The 19,255-nt window shown below is 45.5% G+C and overlaps 1 protein-coding gene across 3 annotated transcripts in view; it reads right to left on the bottom strand.

The window, feature by feature from the left end:
- The window catches only part of LOC144669183 (endothelial cell-selective adhesion molecule-like), a 146,854-nt gene that overhangs the window by 20,612 nt on the left and 106,987 nt on the right, over positions 1 to 19,255 (bottom strand). For 2 of the 3 annotated variants that reach the window (XM_078531587.1, XM_078531584.1), the window contains exons 2-4: positions 14,202 to 14,338; positions 11,014 to 11,221; positions 6,740 to 6,901 (exon numbers count right to left, since the gene is read on the bottom strand). In XM_078531587.1, the coding sequence (XP_078387713.1) occupies positions 6,740 to 6,901; positions 11,014 to 11,221; positions 14,202 to 14,312 (481 nt within the window). In that variant the 5' untranslated portion in view covers positions 14,313 to 14,338. The remainder of the gene's footprint in view (positions 1 to 6,739; positions 6,902 to 11,013; positions 11,222 to 14,201; positions 14,339 to 19,255) is intronic. The other variant, XM_078531586.1, reaches the window with a different exon arrangement.

The raw sequence follows: 19,255 nt of genomic DNA, 5'->3' as shown, positions 1-19,255 counted from the left end.
CCTGCAGGCCAGATCCGAGGTCGTCCCATCCTCTGTCATTAAACTAAGGATGCAGATGATGCTCGAATCTGCGCACACTCAGAGGCCGAGCTCCAAGCCATTGTCAACACCTTCACCGAGATGTACGAGAGCATGGGCCTTACACTAAACAACCGTAAGACAAAGGTCCTCCACCAACCTGCCCTCTCCACATGGCACTGCCCCCCCCGATTATAAAATCCATGACGAGGCCTTGGACAACCTGGACCACTTTCCAAATCTTGGGAACCTACTTTCAACAAGGGCAGACATCAATGATGAGATTCAACACCACCTTCAGTGTGCCAGCACAGCCTTCAGCTGCCTGAGGAAGAAAGTGCTTGAAGACCAGGATCTCAAACCCAGCACTGAGCTCATGGTCTACAGAGCAGTGGTGATACCCGCCCTCCTATATGGCTCAGAGACATGGACTATGTACAGCAGGCACCTCAAAACTCTGGAGAAGTACCACCAGTGCTACCTCCGCAAGATCTTGCAAATCCATTGGCAGGATAGGCACACCAACGTCAGTGTTCCTGCTCAGGCCAACATCCCCAGCATCGAAGCATTGACCACGCTCGATCAGCTCCGCTGGGCAGGCCACATAGTCCGCATGTCTGACACGAGACTCCTGAAACAAGCACTCTACTCAGAGCTTCGACACAGCAAGCGAGCCTCAGTAGAGCTGAGAAAACACTTCAAGGACACCCTCAAAGCCTCCTTGAAAAAGTGCAACATCCCCACTGACATCTGGGAATGCTTGGCCCAAGACCGCCCGAAGTGGAGGGAAAGCATCCAGGAAGGAGCTGAACACTGAGTCTTATTGCCAAGGGCTAGCTGAAGCCAAGCGTCGACAGTGAAAGGAGTGCGTGGCAACCCGGGCATCCCACCCCCCCTCATTCCCCCTACCACAGACTGTAGGTCACACATTGGATTCTTCAGTCCCGAGAACTCATTTTTAGGGTGGAAACCAGCATTTGCTGCCCACCCCTAATTGCCCTTGAACTGAGTAATGTACAGGGGTAAACCACATTGCAATGAGTTTGGAGTCACAAGTAGGCCAGACCAGGTAAGGACAGCAGGTTTCCTTCCCTAAAGAGCATTAGTGAACCAGATGGGTTTTTATGACAATCGATGATAGTTTCATGGTCACCATTACTGAGGCTAGTTTTCAATTCCAGATTTAATTAATTGAATTTAAATTCCACCAACTGCCATGGAGGGATTTGAACATACATCCACAGGGCATTAACCTGGGTCTCTGGATTACTAGTCCAGTTACATTACCACGATGCTACCATCTCCCTGGATGTAAGCGCTGAAGCACAGAAACATTAATTAGGTGAGCAGGTAGGTGATTGATTGGTTTTAAGTTTTTTTTCTCTATTTAAACGGGAACAGTAGTTTAAACTGGGGAGATATGAATATTGCATTAAATTTATAGCTTAACTAGTTAAAGCATTTGATGTAACTACAGATAATAGTTGAGTGATAATACTGAACCTAATTTGTTAAGTAAAACACAGTAAAGATAGCAGGGCAGGTGATATCTAGCAGCGGTTGCGCATGGGAGCTGGAAAACACCTGTCTGATCCACAGCAACCACATCTGCAGTAAGTGTCTGCAGCTTGAGGAACTTGGGCTTAGACTTGATGAGCTGAAGTCTGAACATCATACACTTCAATGCATCAGAGAGGAGGAAAGTTACTGGGACACTTAGTTCCAGGAGGCAATCATACCTAGGTTATGTACCTATGATCTTGTCTGTGGTCAGGGACAGGAGGGTATGACTGCGAGTGAGGTGGGTAAGGGGATCCAGAGGGTAGCAATGGAGGAGTGTCACCCTTGCAGCTGTCCAAAAGATTCTTGGGTCTTGCAGCTTGTGTAGACGAAAGCAGGGAATACAGGAAGGCTGTGCAAGCTGACCACGGCGTTGTGATGCAGGGGGCCATTCAATTTGGGGGAGTTAAAAGGAATGTAGTTGTGGTAGCTGGCCAAACCCTAAAGGACATTTATGCCAGACTGGGTCTGCAGCAGGTGGTGAGGGAACCAACAAGAGGGAAAAACCTACCAGACCATGACTTCAGCAATCTACCGGTTACGGATGCACCTTCTATGACAGTATTGGGTAGGAGTAACCACAGCCAGGCCTTGTGAAGATAAATTCCTTTCTTCACACTAAGCATGTCCTCCATTGTGTTGTGTGGCACCACCACAGTGCTCAATGGGATAGATTCAGAACAGCACAATACTAGGCATCCATCAAGTGTTGTGGGCCATCAGCAGCAACAGAATTATATTCAAATACAATCTGTAAACTCATAGCAGAGCATGTACCCCACTCTACCACTGCCATCAAGCTAACCAATCAACCCTGGTTCAAAGAAGAGTGCAGGACAGCATGCCAGGCATACCTAAAAATTAGGTGTTTTTTTTTAATTCATTGATGGGATGTGGACTTCAATGGATGGGCCAGCATTTATTGCTCATCCCTAGCTGCCCTTGAGAAGACAGTGGTGAGCTGCCTTCTTGAACTGCTGCAGTCCATGTGGTGTAGGTACACCCACAGTGCTGTTAGGGAGTTCCATAATTTTGACCCAGCGAAAGTGAAGGAACCATGATATACTTCCAAGTCAGGATGGTGAGTGACTTGAAGGGGAACTTCTAGGCGGTGGCGTTCCCATCTATCTGCTGCCCTTGTCCTTCTAGATGGTAGTGGTCGTGGGTTTGGAAGGTGTTGTCTAAGGAGCCTTGGTGGATTCCTGCAGTGCATCTTGTAGACGGTACACACTGCAGCTACTCTGCATCGGTGGTGGAAGGAGTGAATGTTTGTGGATGTGGTGCCAATCAAGCAGGCTGCTTGGTCCTGGATGGTGCCAAGCTTCTTGAGTGTTGTGGGAGCTGCATTCATCCAGTCAAGTGGGGAGTATCGCATCACACTCCTGACTTGTGCTTTGTAGATGGTGAACATGCTTTGGGGAGTCAGGAGGTGAGTTACTCGTCATAGAATTCCTAGCCTCTGACCTGCTCTTGTAGGCACAGTATTTATATGGCTAATCCAGTTCAGTTTCTGGTCAATGGTAACCCCCAGGATGTTGATAGTGGGAGATTCAGTGATGGTAATGCCATTGAATGTCAAGGGGTGATGGTTAAATTCTCCCTTGTTGGAGATCATCATTGCCTGGCACTTGTGTGGTGTGAATGTTACTTGCCACTTGTCAGCCCAAGTCTGGATATTGTCCAGGTTTTGCAGCATTTGCACATGGGCTGGTTCAGTATCTCAGGAGTCGTGAATGATGCTGAACATTATGCAATCATCAGTCAAAATCTCTACTTCTGACTTTATCATGGAAGGAAGGTCATTGATGAAGCAGCTGAAGATGGTTGGGCTAAGAACACTACCCTGAGGAACTCCTGCAGTGATGTCCTGGAGCTAATACGACTGATCTCCAACAACCACAGACATCTTCCTTTATGCTAGGTATGACTCCAACTAGTGGAGAGTTTTCCCCGATTCCCATTGACTCCAGTTTTGCTAAGGATCCTTGATGCCACACTCGGTCAAATGCGGCCTTGATGTCAAGGGCATCTTGGGAGTTCAGCTCTTTTGTCCATGTTTGAACCAAGGCTGTAATGAGGTCAGGAGCTGAGAGGCCATCGCGGAACCGAACTGGGCATCAGTGAGCAGGTTATTCCTCAGCAAGTGCCGCTCGACAGCACTGTTGATGATCCCTTTCATTACTTTACTGATGATTGAAAGTAGACTGATGGTGCGGTAATTGGCCGTGATGGATTTGTTCTGCTTTTTGTGTGCAGGACACACCTGGGCAATTTTCCACATAGCCGGGTAGATGCCAGTGTTGTAGCTGTACTGGAACAGCTTGGCTAGGGGTGCCGCAAGTTCTGGAGCACAAATCTTCAGTGCTATTGCTGGAATATAGCCTTTGCAGTGTCCAGTTCCTTCAGCAGTTTCTTGATGGAGTGAATCGAATTGGCTGAAGACTGGCATCTGTGATGCTGGGGACCTCCGGAGGAGGCAGAGATGGATCATCCACTCGGCACTTCTGGCTGAAGATTGTAGCAAATGCTTCAGCCTTAACTTTTGCACTGATGTCCTGGGCTCCTCCATCACTGAGGATGGGATATTTGTAGAGCCTCCTCCTCCTCCTCCAGTGAGTTGTTTAATTGTCCACCACCATTCATGACTGGATGTGGCAGGACTGCAGAGCTTAGATCTGATCCGTTGGTTATGGGATCTCTTAGCTCTAACACTTGCTGCTTATGCTGTTTGGCAGGCAAATACTCCTGTGTTATAGCTTCACCAGGTTGAGACCTCATTTTTAGGTATGCCTGGTGCTGCTCCTGGCATGCCCTCCTGCACTCTTCATTGAACCAGGGTTGATCCCCTGGCTTGATGGCAATGGTAGAGTGGGGAATATGCCAGGCCATGAGGTTACAGATTGTGTTCGAGTACAGTTCTGCTACAGCTGATGGCCCACAGCGCCTCATGGATGCCAAGTCTTGAGTTGTTAGATCTGTTCGAAATCTATTCCATTTAGCACGGTGGTTGTGCCATACAACACGATGGAGGGTATTCGCAATGTGAAGGCGGGACTTCATCTCCACAATGATTGTGCAGTGGTCACTCCTACCGATACTGTCATGGACAGATGTATCTGTGGCAGGCAGATTGGTGACGATGAGGTGATATATATTTTCCTTCTTGTTGGTTCCCTTACCACCTGCTGCAGACCCAGTCTAGCAGCTATCCTTTAGAACTCGGCCAGCTCGGTCAGTAGTGGTGCTACTGAGCCACTCTTGGTGATGGACATTGAAGTCCCCCACCCAGAGTACATTCTGCACCCTTGCCACCCTCAGTGCTTCCTCCAAGTGGTGCTCAACATGGAGGAGTACTAATTCATCATCTGAGGGATGGAGATTACGTGGTAATCAGCAGGAGGTTTCCTTGCCCATGTTTGACCTGATACCATGAGACTTCATGGAGTCCAGAGTCAATGTTGAGGACTCTCAGAGCAACTCCCTCCCGACTGTGCCGCCACCTCTTCTGGGTCTGTCCTGCTGGTGGTGAGACAGGATATACCAAGGCATGGTGATGGTGGTGTCTGGGACGTTATCTGTTGCTTGACTGGTCTGTGAGATTGCTCTGTCAATTTTGGCACTAGCCCCCAGATGTTAGTAAAGAGGACTTTGCAGGGTCAACACAGTTGAGTATGCCATTGTCATTGCCTAGCCCAATGCCATGTAGTCCAGTTTCATTCCTTTTTTAAGGCTTTGTAGCTGTTTGATACAGCTGTGCCATTTAAGAGTCACATGTAGGCCAGACCAGGTAAGTACAGCATTATGATGGGCTTTTACAACAATCGAATTACAACAAATTGTTGAATTCAAATTCCACCATCTGCGGTGTTGGGATTTGAACCCGGGTTCCAGAGCATTACCCTGGGCATTCCTCTGGAGTACTAGTCCAGCGACAATACCACTACGCCATCGCCACGCCTTATCCTGGTAAACCTGGTGAAACTATAACAAGACTATTTGCATATCAAACATCAGAAGAAGCATGCGATAGATAAAGCTAAAGAATGCCACAACCAAAGGATGAAATAATAGATCAGGAATCCTGCCACATACAGTCCTGACCGGTGGTGGACAATTAACCAACTAACAGGAGGAGATGGCTCCACGAATATCCCCATCCTCGATGATGCCAGCACATCAGTATAAAAGACAAGGCTGAAACATTTGCAGCCATCTTCAGCCTGAAATGCTGAGTGGATGATGCATTTCAGTCTCTTCCTGAGGTCCCCAGTATCACAAGTGCCAATCTTCAACCTACTCAATTCACTTCAGATGATATCAAGGAATGACTGAAGACACTGAAAAGGCAATAGGTCCTGACAACATCACAGCAATAGTACTGAAGACTTGTGCACCAGAAAAAACCATGCCCCTAGCCAAGCTGTTCCAGTACAGCTACAGGACTGGCATCTACCTGACAATGTGGAAAATTGCTCAGGTATGTCCTGGCTACAAAAAAGACAAATTCAATCAAATCAATTAGTACCCCATCAGCCTCCTCCTGATCATCAGCAAAGTGATGGAAGGGGTGGTCAACAGCACTATCAAGTGATACTTCCTCAGCAATAACCTGCTCGCTGATACTCAGTTTGAGTTCCACAGGTGTCCACCCAGAATATGATCTCATTAGTCTTGGTCCAAACATGAACAAAAGAGCTGAGCACCATCCAGTACAAAGCAGCCCGTTTGATTGGCACCCCATCCACCACTGACGCACACTGGCTTTTCCAGTGATGCCCACGCCCAATGAAAGAATAAAGAAAATGGCCTCCTTGTGTACTGTATGATTTTATGATTAAATGGAATGCCTGTTCACAAGAAAGTGATTAAAGCAGGATTTCCGTCCCAGTGGAAATGCTGACTTGCAAATTTGCACAATAAATTGGTTCAGTAGCAGAATGGCAGTACAGGTCTCCCTTCCACACCCTCTAAGAAAGACTTGCATTTACATAGTGCCTTTCATCACCTCAGGATGTCCCAACGTCTCCTACAGCAAATGAAGTGCACATTTAAGTGTAGTCACTGTTTAAAGAAATGAAACCTGTAGTTTCAGGCATCTTACAGCTTATACATTTTTAATTAATTCTTTATCAAACACAATAAAAGCATTTCAGCTTCTCACACTTACTGTGGCCTCGGAGAGAAATGGGCCCTGGTTTGGATGTAACCCGATTCCATGTGTACTTGGGTACTGGTTTACCAGTTGCTGAGTGACAAGTTAGGGTCACATTGCTGCCAACGTATTGGTTTCCAATAATGTTGCATTTCGGAGGCGAGGGCGGAACTTAACAAGACATATGGAAGGAAATGAATACAAATTAAGCGAGAGGGCCATTAGAATCAATGCAATAATTCTTATAAGGACAAATATGTTTACAAGCTGAGTAGTGATTTGCAAAGCATTGCAATTGCTTGAATGCTCAAAGTGGACACTCTGAGCTCCAGCAGGAACGTGGGAACTGATATAAAAAAGACCAAGTTCCCTCTAGTTTCCCATCTACTATCTTGGTAGTGGCATGATACAGCAATAAAAGGAGCTGTTGGCTAATCATAGCTAACAATCTCTAACTATTCCACAACAGACGAGAAATGTCACTGTATTTCTCCCAAGTACTTACCACCTTTCTCTAAAATTACTTATGCCTTACTTAAATCTCAAAATCTTATTTTCAGAAATAAATCTAATTTTCATTTGAATTAATCAAAAATAAGAGTCGAATTGAAGCAAATAAAACTTGTCATTAAAGCTACTTGTCTTCAAATGCCCAACTTCTCCCATCCTCTCTTAATAGATGCTGAATCTGAAATTCTGGGATTTGGAGGGGGTGGGGGGGGGGCAGGAGGGGGGTGCACACAAACTTGGGGTGAAACCCAGTTCTACTGAGTAGCAACCTTTTTTTCACTCTGTGAGAAACTCTAATGTGGGAGGGAGCCAAGACAACCTTTCACGACTGCAGACTATTCCACGAATCCCACCCAGTTTGTCACTCTTTGAACCAAGCAGCTCCCTCCCACACTGAGAGCAGGTGCCGGTTTCGTACTGGGCCTTATATTGGCCTAAAAGGTGCCAATGGGGCCTTCTGTTTAAGCATCCCAGATGGTTGTCTAAAGCAGGCATTCAGCACCATGAAAATATTAAGGAAGGATCGCACAAGTTCCAGATTAACTTTTCAAAATTATTTTCTGATGGCTGAGACAGACTTTAGTAGGGGTGGGAGTCAGAAAGCCTCCTGTTGCAGGCCCTGGGTACTTGCAGTATGGAGTGTGGCCTACTGCCTTCAAGGCAGCTTAAGAGAAGGGTATAAAGCTTTGAATAGAAATGTAAATGCCCAGCCCCAGAAGTGTAAAGCGATCATCCTGTGCTCGCTTGGGAGAAGCATTTAAATTTTAACCCCCTAGTGTCAACACAGTATCCCAGAAACATACTAGGATTTCCAGAACAATTATAGCAAAAAAACTGGCGAAGAAATTCAATTCAAAACTGCCACTTTGCCCTGAGAAAATGGGCAGCCAGCAGTTAAAATTTTGGGCAGTGGGGTGGGCATCTCAGGTGCCCCTTCGAAGCCAGGGACTCATATGATAGATGAGAACAAGAATATTAGAGAAGCAAGGGACTAGTGGGAATGAAGAATTGAAAGAAATTAGTATTAGCAAAAAAGTAATATGGGGAAATTAATGAGACTGTAAGTTAATGAATCTCTTGGGCCTGATGATTTCCATCCAGGGTGTTGAAAAAGGTCACTGTAGAGATAGTGGATACATTGGTGGTCATCTTCCAAAATTCTTTAGATTCTAGAATGGTACTGCAGATTGGAAGGTAGTAAATGTAACCCCACTATTTAAGAAATGAGGGAGATAGTCATTTGGTAGCACAGGACCTGAGTATTGCTAAATAAACAGAGATATGTCGAACCTTATCTTCTTGCACTCTTCAGGACACTTCGCAAAAATACCAATAAAGGGAGAAGATAACAATTTATAGTGGATGTGACGAGAGTGCTGATTGGTTGGCAAGGGAACTCTGATTGATAGAGGCGTTGCCATGGAGAATGCGCCAGTGATGATGACTCACAGTTAACTTCCAAGCATTGTTTGAAATTTAAACCAGACATCTTGACCCTGATTGATCAAGGCATTGCCCTGAGGAATGAGACAGTGAATGGCTGTCACTTATTTTGTTTAGCTGAAACAGGCGCAATGTGTTCACACGTTCTTTCTGTCTGAAAAGAACAGGGCCCTGTTTATTAATATATGTAGCTTCCAGTACATGCAAATACACCACACTGTGAGCCCAACTAGCAATCTTAAATTGGTTGTCAGTGTAATTCTTAGCACACTGCGGATTATTTAGAAAATATCCAATTGGGGAGTCACAGGTAATGTTGGTTTCAGCTAAACAAAAGCAGCGACAGCCATTTGCTGAGTCATTCCTCAGGGCAATGCCTTGACTAATCTGGGTCAAGCTGCCTGGTTTAAATTTCAAACAATGCTTGGCAGTTAACTGTCAGTCACCATCACTGGTGCATTCTCCATGGCAACATCTCTACCAGAGTCTACTTGCCAACCAATCAGCAATCTCTTCACACCCAGTATAAATTGTTGTCTTCCCCCATATTGGTATTCTTGCAAAATGACCTGAAGAGTGCAAGCTTTGACATCTCTTTTTTCAGCTAATGAGGGAGAGAGAAAATGGGGGACTAAAGACATGTTAGCTTGATATCATTAGTAGGGAAAATGCTGGACTCCATTAAAAAGGATGTGATAAATGAACACTTTTTTGAGAGTTTCACAGAGTCTTTTGAGGATGTAGCTAGCAGAATAGGTAAGGGGGAACCAGTAGATGTGGTGTATTTGGATTTTCAGAAGGCTTTCGATAAAGTCCCACACAATTGGATTAGGAAACAAAATTAGAGTTTATTGGATTGGGGGGGTTGATAATATACTGGCATAGATTGGGGATTTGTTAATGGACAGAAAACATTAGGAATAAATGGGTCATTCTCAGGTTGGCAGGCTGTAAATAGTGGGGTATTGCAAGGATCAGTGCTTGGGCCCCAACTATTCACTATCTATATCAATAACTTGGACGTGGGGATCAAATGTAATATTTCCAAGTTTGCTAATGACACTAAACTGTGAGGAAAATGGAAAGAGGCTTCAAGGGGATTTGGACAGGCTAAGTGACTGGGCAAGAACAGATGAAATACAATGTGAAAAAATGTGAGGTTATCCACTTAGGTAGGAAAAACAGAAATGCAGAGTACTTTTTATATGGTAAGAGATTGGGAAATGATGATGTCCAAAGGGACCTGGGTGTTCTTGTTCATTAGTCATTGAAAGCTAGCATGTAGGTGCAGCAAGCAATTAGGAAGGCAAATGCTGTGTTGGCCTTTACTCTTGCAATAAAGGTGTCTTGCTGTAATTGTAAAGAGCCTTGGTGAGACCACACCTGGAGTATGTCATACAGTTTTGGTCTCCTTACCTAAGGAAGGGTATACTTGCCATAGATGGGGTGCAATGACGGTTCACCAGACTGATTCTGGGATAGCAGGATTGTTCTATGAGGAGTGATGGGGAAACTGGGCCTATATTCTCTAGAGTTTAGAAGAATAAGAGGTGATCTCATTAAAACATACAAAATTCCTATAAAATGCGACAGGGTAGACACAGGAAGGATGTTTCCCCTGGCTGGTGGGTCTAGAACCAAGGGAGAGAGTCTCAGAATAAGGAGTAGGCCATTTAGGACTGAGACGAGGAGGAATTTGTTCACTCAGAGGGTGGTAAATCTTTGGAATTCTCTACCCAAGAGGGCTATGGAAGCTCAGTCATTGAGTATGTTCAAGAGAGAGATCAAAAGATTTCTAGACGGTAAAGACATCAATGGATATGGGGATAGTGTGGGAAAATGGCATTGAGGTAGAAGTTCTGCCATGATCTAATTGAAAGGCAGAGCTCAAGGGGCTGAATGGCCTACTCCTGCTCCTATGTTCCTACATTCAGGCACTTCTGTAAATCAGTGAGCAGCACATCCATCTCAAATAGCCATGAAGTTATATAAATCTGCTATTCAAGGCCTTAGATAGACTATAGGACTTCAAATGTAAAATTAATGTGCAAATGGGTGCATTGTGGGCTACATGTATTCTCCCTACTTGTACCAGATGTTGAGTGGCCTAACCAACTTCTTAAAGGAACAACTGGAATTGACTCCAAAAATGACCGAGGAAATTTCGAGTACGTTGAGAACAAACTTCGCTTTCACACAAAGGGATTTACTGAAGGAGCTTAATGAAGTCCTTGACCCCATATTTAGTACTTAATCACCATCAATGTTATAAATAATTCACTAATCCTGATCACTGGTCTTTTAATGAACAACTGCATCATAATACATACTCAGCACGGCCAGGTAAGTTGCTCCGTTTATAAATGTGCGAAGATTGGAAATCACGACTCCTACTGAGCAAGTGTAGAGACCTGAATCAGACAAATTGGTGTTGTTGATGTATATGGAGACATCCCTGCTCGGCATCGAGTGCTTTAAACCTACTCGGTTTTGGTATCCATCTGCTGGAATAATTCCCTGACCGGTATACAACAATATCTTGGGAAGAAGAAAAAAAATCATCTTTAGAAAGGAAAATTAGTAACATGGCATGGACTATACAATAGAGTCAAACCATATCAATATGTTCCTTAATGTTGATATTAAATCAATGAGAATTTGGTGTTCATCTGGGATTGACATTTTCTTTTGGGCTACTGGTGAAGGGTTGTTGCTAATTTCCCAGCATTTAATGTTGCAATTTATGAAAAAAATTGAGGAGCCAATTCTTCGGATCTTTGCCCCAGGAATACCCAATCTTCAAACACAGAGGAGGGAAAAGCGCTGGGGCCATAAAATTCCCTGGCGGCCTTTCTGCCACATGCCCACCCATCCCTGACCTGGGGACAAGGGTAGGTGAGGTCTAGGGTGGCCCATATGCCCTCACCCCTACTGAGGTCCTCAATTAATGGCCTCTTAAGGGAATCTTCCTGACCAACAGCAATTTTGAGGCTGGTAGGTGGTCAGGGACAGGGGGAGGAAGTCCGCCAGTTCACCCTGCTTGGGCCTAGGATAGGAAGTGGGGGGCATCCACCTCCCTCATGGGCCCCCTTTCCTGGTTGGACTCCTCCCAAGGTCAGGCTCCCAGGTGCCTCCTCCCCACTTGCCTTTACAACCCAACCCCCACCACCCCACCCCCACCCTTGGGGTCTTCCCTCCTGTTCCCACTGCAGGACCCCGCACTTAACTGTGTCCTGGTGTTTCTGGCAATTAGACTCATAGGATTTAGGTGCTCCCAATAGCACTACTAGGATTACAGAGCTACGGGCCAATCAAGTTTGCTGGTAGGTCTTTGGGGCAGGGTATCCTCCTGAATGAGGGGCAGGACTCCCATCTTCAACCAATCAACACTACGGAGTGTTAAATGCCTGCCGAGCTGCTGACAATGGAGGGGGTGCGTTCCCCACTGACTTTTTCGGTGGCGGGGTGGGATGCCCCACCTTCAAAAAAATCATGTTGCAAGGGTAATGTCCAGCACAGGTAGGGCTAGATTGTAGGTGCCCCAAAACCATGTTAATGGCCTAAGGTAAAGAAATTCTGGCTCACCTTTGCCTAAAAAGTGCTGCACACTTCAAATACTCTGATTCTGTCCAGTGCCACAATAAAGGAAGCTAGAAAAACAGGCTGCAAAGTCTCTTGGCTATTTTTGTTTTGTTTCTCTTGAGACCATCTTGATTATCTTCGACTCTGCACTGAAGTTATCAGGATGCATTTTTTGCAGGCTCCCAGCCAAAGATAGCTCACAGATCTGCGTTCTTGCTCCAAAGATGTTCCTCTTCCACTGCTTCGCCTTGGAATGGAGTCTTGTTGTGCACTACAACTCTTGTGCACTACTCTTGCCAGACATGAATAAATTGAAATGTGAATCTCCTTGTAGTACCAACACCTTCCTCCTATCATGTTTTCAGGACGTGCTTCTCTTCCCAATCAAGAGAACAAGTCAGCAACCTGCTTACAGATTGCATTACCATTCTGAAATGGGCCGCAAGGCAGTACGTGAACAGTTTGGTGAGATTTGCCCTCAAATTTCCCATCCCATTCCATCAGAAGGCCCTTTAGCCTCCACTTAGTGTCACCCTCCAATAGCAAAGCCAAGATTAAAAACTTCAACCAACCTCCTCTAATTGTGAGGCTCAGCAAATTGGACACTGTGCCATTCAATAATTTCAAACAAAATCAAATTCAAATGGAATTAAGTCACATCAGCGTAAACATTACAGGCTGGCTTTCGCTCCAGAGGCACACGCTTAAGTCAGAAAATTTCCCGCCCTGGCACACCTGTCTCAGAAAAAGTGCCCCAAATCACAATTTCCACTCCGGGAGTGGGGGTGGACAGGGGTGGGGGTGGGGGGGGGGGGGGGGGGGGGGGGGGGGCGGGGGGGGGTGTGTTGTTGGGCCGTGGGGGTTGCAAAATGGAGTCACTGCCAAGTGACAAGTTGGGCTGGTTACAAGGCTCGCCTCAGTTCCCTGGGACTTGGTCCCAATCGTTTGGTTAGATATAAGGCCCTCCAGCCCTCGCTCCTCACATCCTCTCACCCACCTACTCCCATGCCAACTCATGAAAACCTGTGGCCCAACCATGCCTAATGTCCCTCATACCTTCCATGCCAACTCATGAGCCCCCACTCATCCCCATGGCCCCTTAAAGCCCCTATGCCAACTTAGTGCCAACTCATGCCCCTCAGTCTTTGCCCTTATACCCTTCATGCTAATTCACCCAGTATCCACTACAGCAGACTTAAGGAATCATGCTGATATAAAATAAATTAAAGTTCTAAATACCTATTGCAGAGTTCATTATTATACAAAACACAGTCCCATTCATCCCTTCAAGCACTTAATCCCTTATAAAAACAAACATTTGTATTCATGGTGCACCAAAGGCAGCTAATCCTTTAATAGCCTCTGAGTGGTCAAACAAACTATGAATTTACAGCCCCATGCTCCTCCCGCCCCACGCTCCCCACTGTGATAATGATAGGCGTGGAAATCATTAAACAGGAATAATGCTATAATGATAGCACTCAGGGTTTTGTCAACAGATACCTATTGAAACTGCGGGAACAGATTTTTATTTTACTTCCACAAACAAAGGCAGGTATTTTTATTTCCCAAAGTTTAAAGGGCAGGGGATATAAATAACTTGACAGCTTGACAGTTCTATACATCACATCCACTCTTACGTCTCCACCATAAAGTCATGGAACACACATTGTGAGTTGAGGCCATTCCTGGAGTGAAAATTAGATCTACTCGTCCTGCTCACTGAGTATCAACGACTCAGTTGATTCATAATTTGTGCCTGTGCACTTTACACTCCACCCCTTTTCCCTTACCACCAAAAAATAGGATCGGTCAGAAATGGCTGCGGGACCTCTGGATCTGGGTTCCATGTACCATTTTTAAAGGTCCAGGGAGGCTCCACAACTCCTCAAAAATCCAGTCCTTAATCTTTATTGCTGCTATGCCATTAACTTACCTGCCCAGCATTTTCTTTGAACCAAGAAATGGAGATGGGTGTTAGGTTTGAGGGGATCCAACTGGTCAGGACAACTGAATGGCCAACAGTGACAATCTGTCTTTCTGGCATCTTCAGTGATTTTTTTGATCCTACACCTGCAACAGACAACAGAAGTATTAAAATATACGAATAGAATGTTCAGCTAGTGTGCAACTGAAACATGGACACTGATGCAGAGATGCGTTCATGTCAAATATTAAATTTCAACATCATCTGCTGACTCACATATGGAACTTTTTAAAACGGCAGTTTCAACTGTTAAACAAAGACACTGGCTGGGATTTTCTGGCCTGGCCATGGAGGGGGGACCCACCGTGAGAGGCTCGGCGGCCCAGCCAGATCTCCATTGACTTTCGCCGGGACCAGAAACTCCCAGCAACTGACTTAAGGTGGCTGCCAAAGGTCACCTGACATGTCTGCAAATGCAAGCTGGTCAAGTTTCTTGAAGTTTCCAATTGTGGATTACAAATGAGACAAGTCCAGGCAGCCCTCCTGTGGAATTTCACACCTGCTAATGTCAAGGGTTACTTCAAAGATGTACCGAAACTGAAAATGGCTGCTAGCATTTGCATCACTACAACTGTTTACATTCCATTTCTATCAGGCTGGAGAAGGAGAGTCTACAGAGATCATGGCCACCTTGGAGGTGTTGATATGTTCTTCCTAGCTCATTACATGGAAGAATGGGCCATTCAGAAGGGATAGCTTGGACATTAAAAATTAATCATTCAGCCATAACCCAATGGCTAAGGTCTGTCCAGGCATGTGCTAATCAAATACCTTCTGTGGAATACTCAATTACCATGGAGAGAGAGAGGTCACGTGATCAGCATCACCATTTTGAAATGTCTTTTACTACAAAACCCTACTTGCTTTGCAGCAATCTGAGAACGAACTTGTGAAGGCAGTAAAAAGGCTGCTTGCCTTTCTCTCTCTTTCAACTGAGCTGGATCCTGTGCTTTGTTTATATCAGGTTGTGGGCAGGAGCCAAAAAAAATCCCAGAGAGAACTTCAACTTCCACAGCAGCGTTTGTAGGGGAAAACCAAGGACTGCAGCTTAAGAGCTGCCTCAGCAACGAACGACAGCAAAGGACTCATAATCAGTGACCTTTTTATATATTTGCCTTTTCTCATTGAATATTAATTTGGCCAAAAGTTAACCTCTTTTACTTTGTAACTTGTATTTTTCATGCACGTGTGTGTGGGCGACAGCCAGGACGTGTGTTTACCTTTTTTAATATCACTAAATGGTGGGTTTTTAGCACAATAAAAACTAATCTCTTACTGTTTTAAACTCAAGGAAGCCAGAGTTCTTTGTAATCAGCATGTAAACAGTCAAGTACACACACTGAATTGGCACATTCATCCTTTTAAATTTAAAGAAAACTCCGTTACGATCAACTAAGGAGTGGGGAAAAAAGGGGGAAATCCTTGCACTCTTCCTCACCTGGTCATCACACCACTAAAGGTTAGTCTGTGTTGAATTAACGTATCCCAGCCAAGATATTACAATTGGGCTCAGCAGCCTTGTACCAGTGAGGAGAAAGCACTTTGGCCAAGGTTCTGGCTCCTGGCTGTTAACCCATCGACATTGATGCAAAATACATGCATGTGAATATGGGTAAGGGGGGGGGAAACAGCTCAGCAGTCACACATTTCAGAGGTGTAATAACCTACCATTTATCACCATCAAGCTCACACATGAAGAATGGCCATTTGGGCAAGATTTCAGTCAGCAGCCATGCCCTACAGAACTGTATTCCCGCATTGTAACAGAGATTGACACCATGGGCATAAAACAAAATCCAAATATGCAGAAAGGTGAGTGCAAGTTTTAGCTTGTGCAAAACAATGGAGTCAAAGGACATGGCCTGTGTTTCAAGGGAGGGGAATTCAAAATGAATCTATGGAAATACTATTCTGTACCTAACCCATGCTACAGCTGACCTTCAAGTGCTTCATGTGACAGTGTAGTGAGAGCTCTGCTCTGCACCTAAGCGTGATGTTCATGCCTGAAACTCTTTAATGGGGCAGTGCAGAGGGAGATTGCTCTGCATCCAAACCATGCCATACCCGACATGGAGATGCTTGATGATGATGATGATTGATGCTAAAAGTAGAGAGTGTTTGATTTCCATGATTGACCTCCCTCAATCTCTTACCCTGCTGAATACAAAAATGAGACATTTGAGATTGTTGCAGATAATAAATTATTAAGCATTCAGGATTGAAACATATCCCTACTTGGAGATCAAGGGGGCAGTTGAAACAGAACAGCTCGTCAAGAAGAAAGCAAAAGCCACAGCAAGGTCTGCCTTCCCGCTACTTGCTGCTGAAATATTTTCTATTTGTGCCAGGATAATTCCACTTAATTGCATAATGCTCCTATTGGCAAACACTATTCAATTTAATACAGTTAATTAGGCAACTTCCATTAAAATGAGGAGGGTCCCTCCAATAACATTATCCCTGCACAGAATTAGTACAGTTTATTTATTCAGGCAGTGATGAGGAACAGAAAGCCTACTGCAATGAATTACAATATTGCATTATTTATTTTACAAACTGAAGTTGTCAGCTTTCATCTGCAGTACCCGAGGCCAGTGTCAGACTGGTTCAACATGCCGTGCAGTACAGGGCAGTTTGCACCCTCTATCTTGGCCTTTCTTATGGCTGGGGTTTTCTGGCTCCATTGTGGCGGGACCCACTGTGGGAGATTCGGCAGCCCAGCCAAGTCCATTGACTTCCGGCGGTGGGCAGGGCCAGAAAGTCCCACCCTATGGGCGTTATTTTCTGCACCCACTGGCGTCGAGTGTGTTTGGCAGCGTGAAGGCCAAAAATTGGTTTCATGGTGTCGTGAAACCAGTTTGCTACCGTCCGCTCTGCCCATCAATGGCGGGCCGCATTTCCCGCCATCAGACGTCGGGAACTTCATTGTAATACATCTGTACATCATTATAAGCCCAGCTCTCCGGAATCACCACCCCCATGCTGGATCATCTGAGCACGTTGGCGTGATTGCACACCAATGTGTTTCACAACAGCACATAAGCAACGTGCACCAGGCAAGCTGCACTTCACTCGGGGCTTCGAGGTTTGTTTGTCTACCTTGCTTCAGGCAGCACTCGCGGGCATCGGTGCCAGGCTTTGCAGGCAGTACCATATCACTTTTAGGAAGGCTCACGAGCAGGTCTCTACCTACCAGACCAACCATGAGGCAGGGGTGGCTTTTCAATGGCTGCAGGACTAGGGCTTGCTTGGTGAAAAGGGAGGAGTGGTCTCAGGCAAGGGAAGAGGCTGCAGGACAAGGGCTGTACTAGGGAAGGAGGGTGTGTTGGGGCACATGTTGATCTGTGCAAGTGATCTCAAGGTGGTGAGGGCTGAGAAGGCAGTCATCAGAGGAGATGAGGCCAGATGGAGATGTGAGGGTTTGTTTGAGAGAGTGAGTGGTGATGTTGCTTGAGCTGGCAGTGAGTGAGGTGCCAGCGAATGTGTGATGGGCTTGTGAGTGTGAGTTTAGAATTATGAGATGGCTGCCTTACCCTGGCGGCACGAATGAGATTATTCATCCTCTTTCTGCATTGGATGGCCAACCTCTTCTGTGCAGCATTGGTACTGACCACCACTGCCATCACCTACCAAGCCGGAGTGGTGAGATTGCTGGACCTCCTGTGCCAGAGCGGGGGTAGAGGACATCATGACAGCCTCCACAGCACCCAAAAGGCATTGCAGGGACACATCACTGAATCGGGGTGGGGGGGGGTGGTCACAGTCTTCTTGCCTTTTGGGGCCATGTCTTCTGTGTAACAGTCCTGGGCTGGAAGCACTGAGAGGTGTGTCCGTGGCTCCACTTTAAATATGGCACTCGGTGTGAAGAAGCGGCGTGGTGATGGCGTGGCGGGCAAATGAGTGCCTGCCCTCCATTGAAAGGGCGTGCTTCCTGGGAATGCATGATTAATGAGACAGGATGGGGCGATACAGAGTGAAAAGCTGCCATTGCAGCTGGTGGGTAAAACATTCTTTTTCCCGCCCGCTACCACAATTAATGCAATTCTGGGATGAATCCACACTATGTCTCTGTTTTAACGATGCTGCTGCAGTCAGTTTTGTGCCAAATATCCCTCTCATGCCTTAGTACTGTGTGCTATCATCTGCCTGCACTCTGTTTAGAAATCCAGAATAGTGGCATTCTCTTCAATATTTTTTTTATATTCGTTCATGGGGTGTGGGTATCGCTAGGCCAGCATTTATTGCCCATTGCTAATTTCCCTGGAGAAGGTGGTGGTGAGCTGCCTTCTCGAACCACTGCAGTCCCTGTGCTGGCCAATATTTCTCCCTCAAACAACATGTAAAACAAATGACTTCCCCGTTATTATCGTGCTCTCTGTGGGATCTTGCTGTGCGCAAATTGGCTGCCACATTTCCTACATTACAACAGCGAATACGCCTCACTAGGTATTTCATTGGTTAAAAAGCACTTTGGAACATGCTGATGCTGTGAAAAAGACTATATGAATGCAAGTCTCTCTTTCTTAAGGACTGAACTTGACAAGGTTTTAAAACCAAAGTATTCACCTAATCAATGCTACCTGATTGATCGCAGCTTCTCTCCTGTGTTACAGCACTCAGCTATTCACCTAGATTTAAAAGATTTTTTGATGGTTCACTGTACAGGCCGCATTGTAACAAATAAATTTGTAGAGCTAGCTCCAAAGATCAAATTATACTATACAAATAATTAGACTAGAAATAATGTCATTAATTCAAAAGATAAATTCATTAAAAAATGATGAAATACAAATCAATACTTTATAGAGTCCTGCGTGATTTGAGTGCGGGGAGTCAGAACTCAACTTGTACTGAACTTAAATCTTTCTTTATTCTTTCATTGTTGCCCAACCCTAGTTGCCCTTGAGCTGAGTGGCTTACTAGGCCATTTCAGAGGGCATTTAAGAGTCAACCCTCTGCGATGGGGTCTGGAATTGCATGTAGGCCAGGCCAGGTAAGGATGG

Source organism: Cetorhinus maximus, chromosome 2, assembly GCF_964194155.1.
Source record: "Cetorhinus maximus chromosome 2, sCetMax3.hap1.1, whole genome shotgun sequence".
Lineage (NCBI taxonomy): Eukaryota > Metazoa > Chordata > Chondrichthyes > Lamniformes > Cetorhinidae > Cetorhinus > Cetorhinus maximus.
The sequence above is the reverse complement of the archived record's forward strand: the minus strand, read 5'-3'. Positions and strand labels throughout refer to the sequence as shown.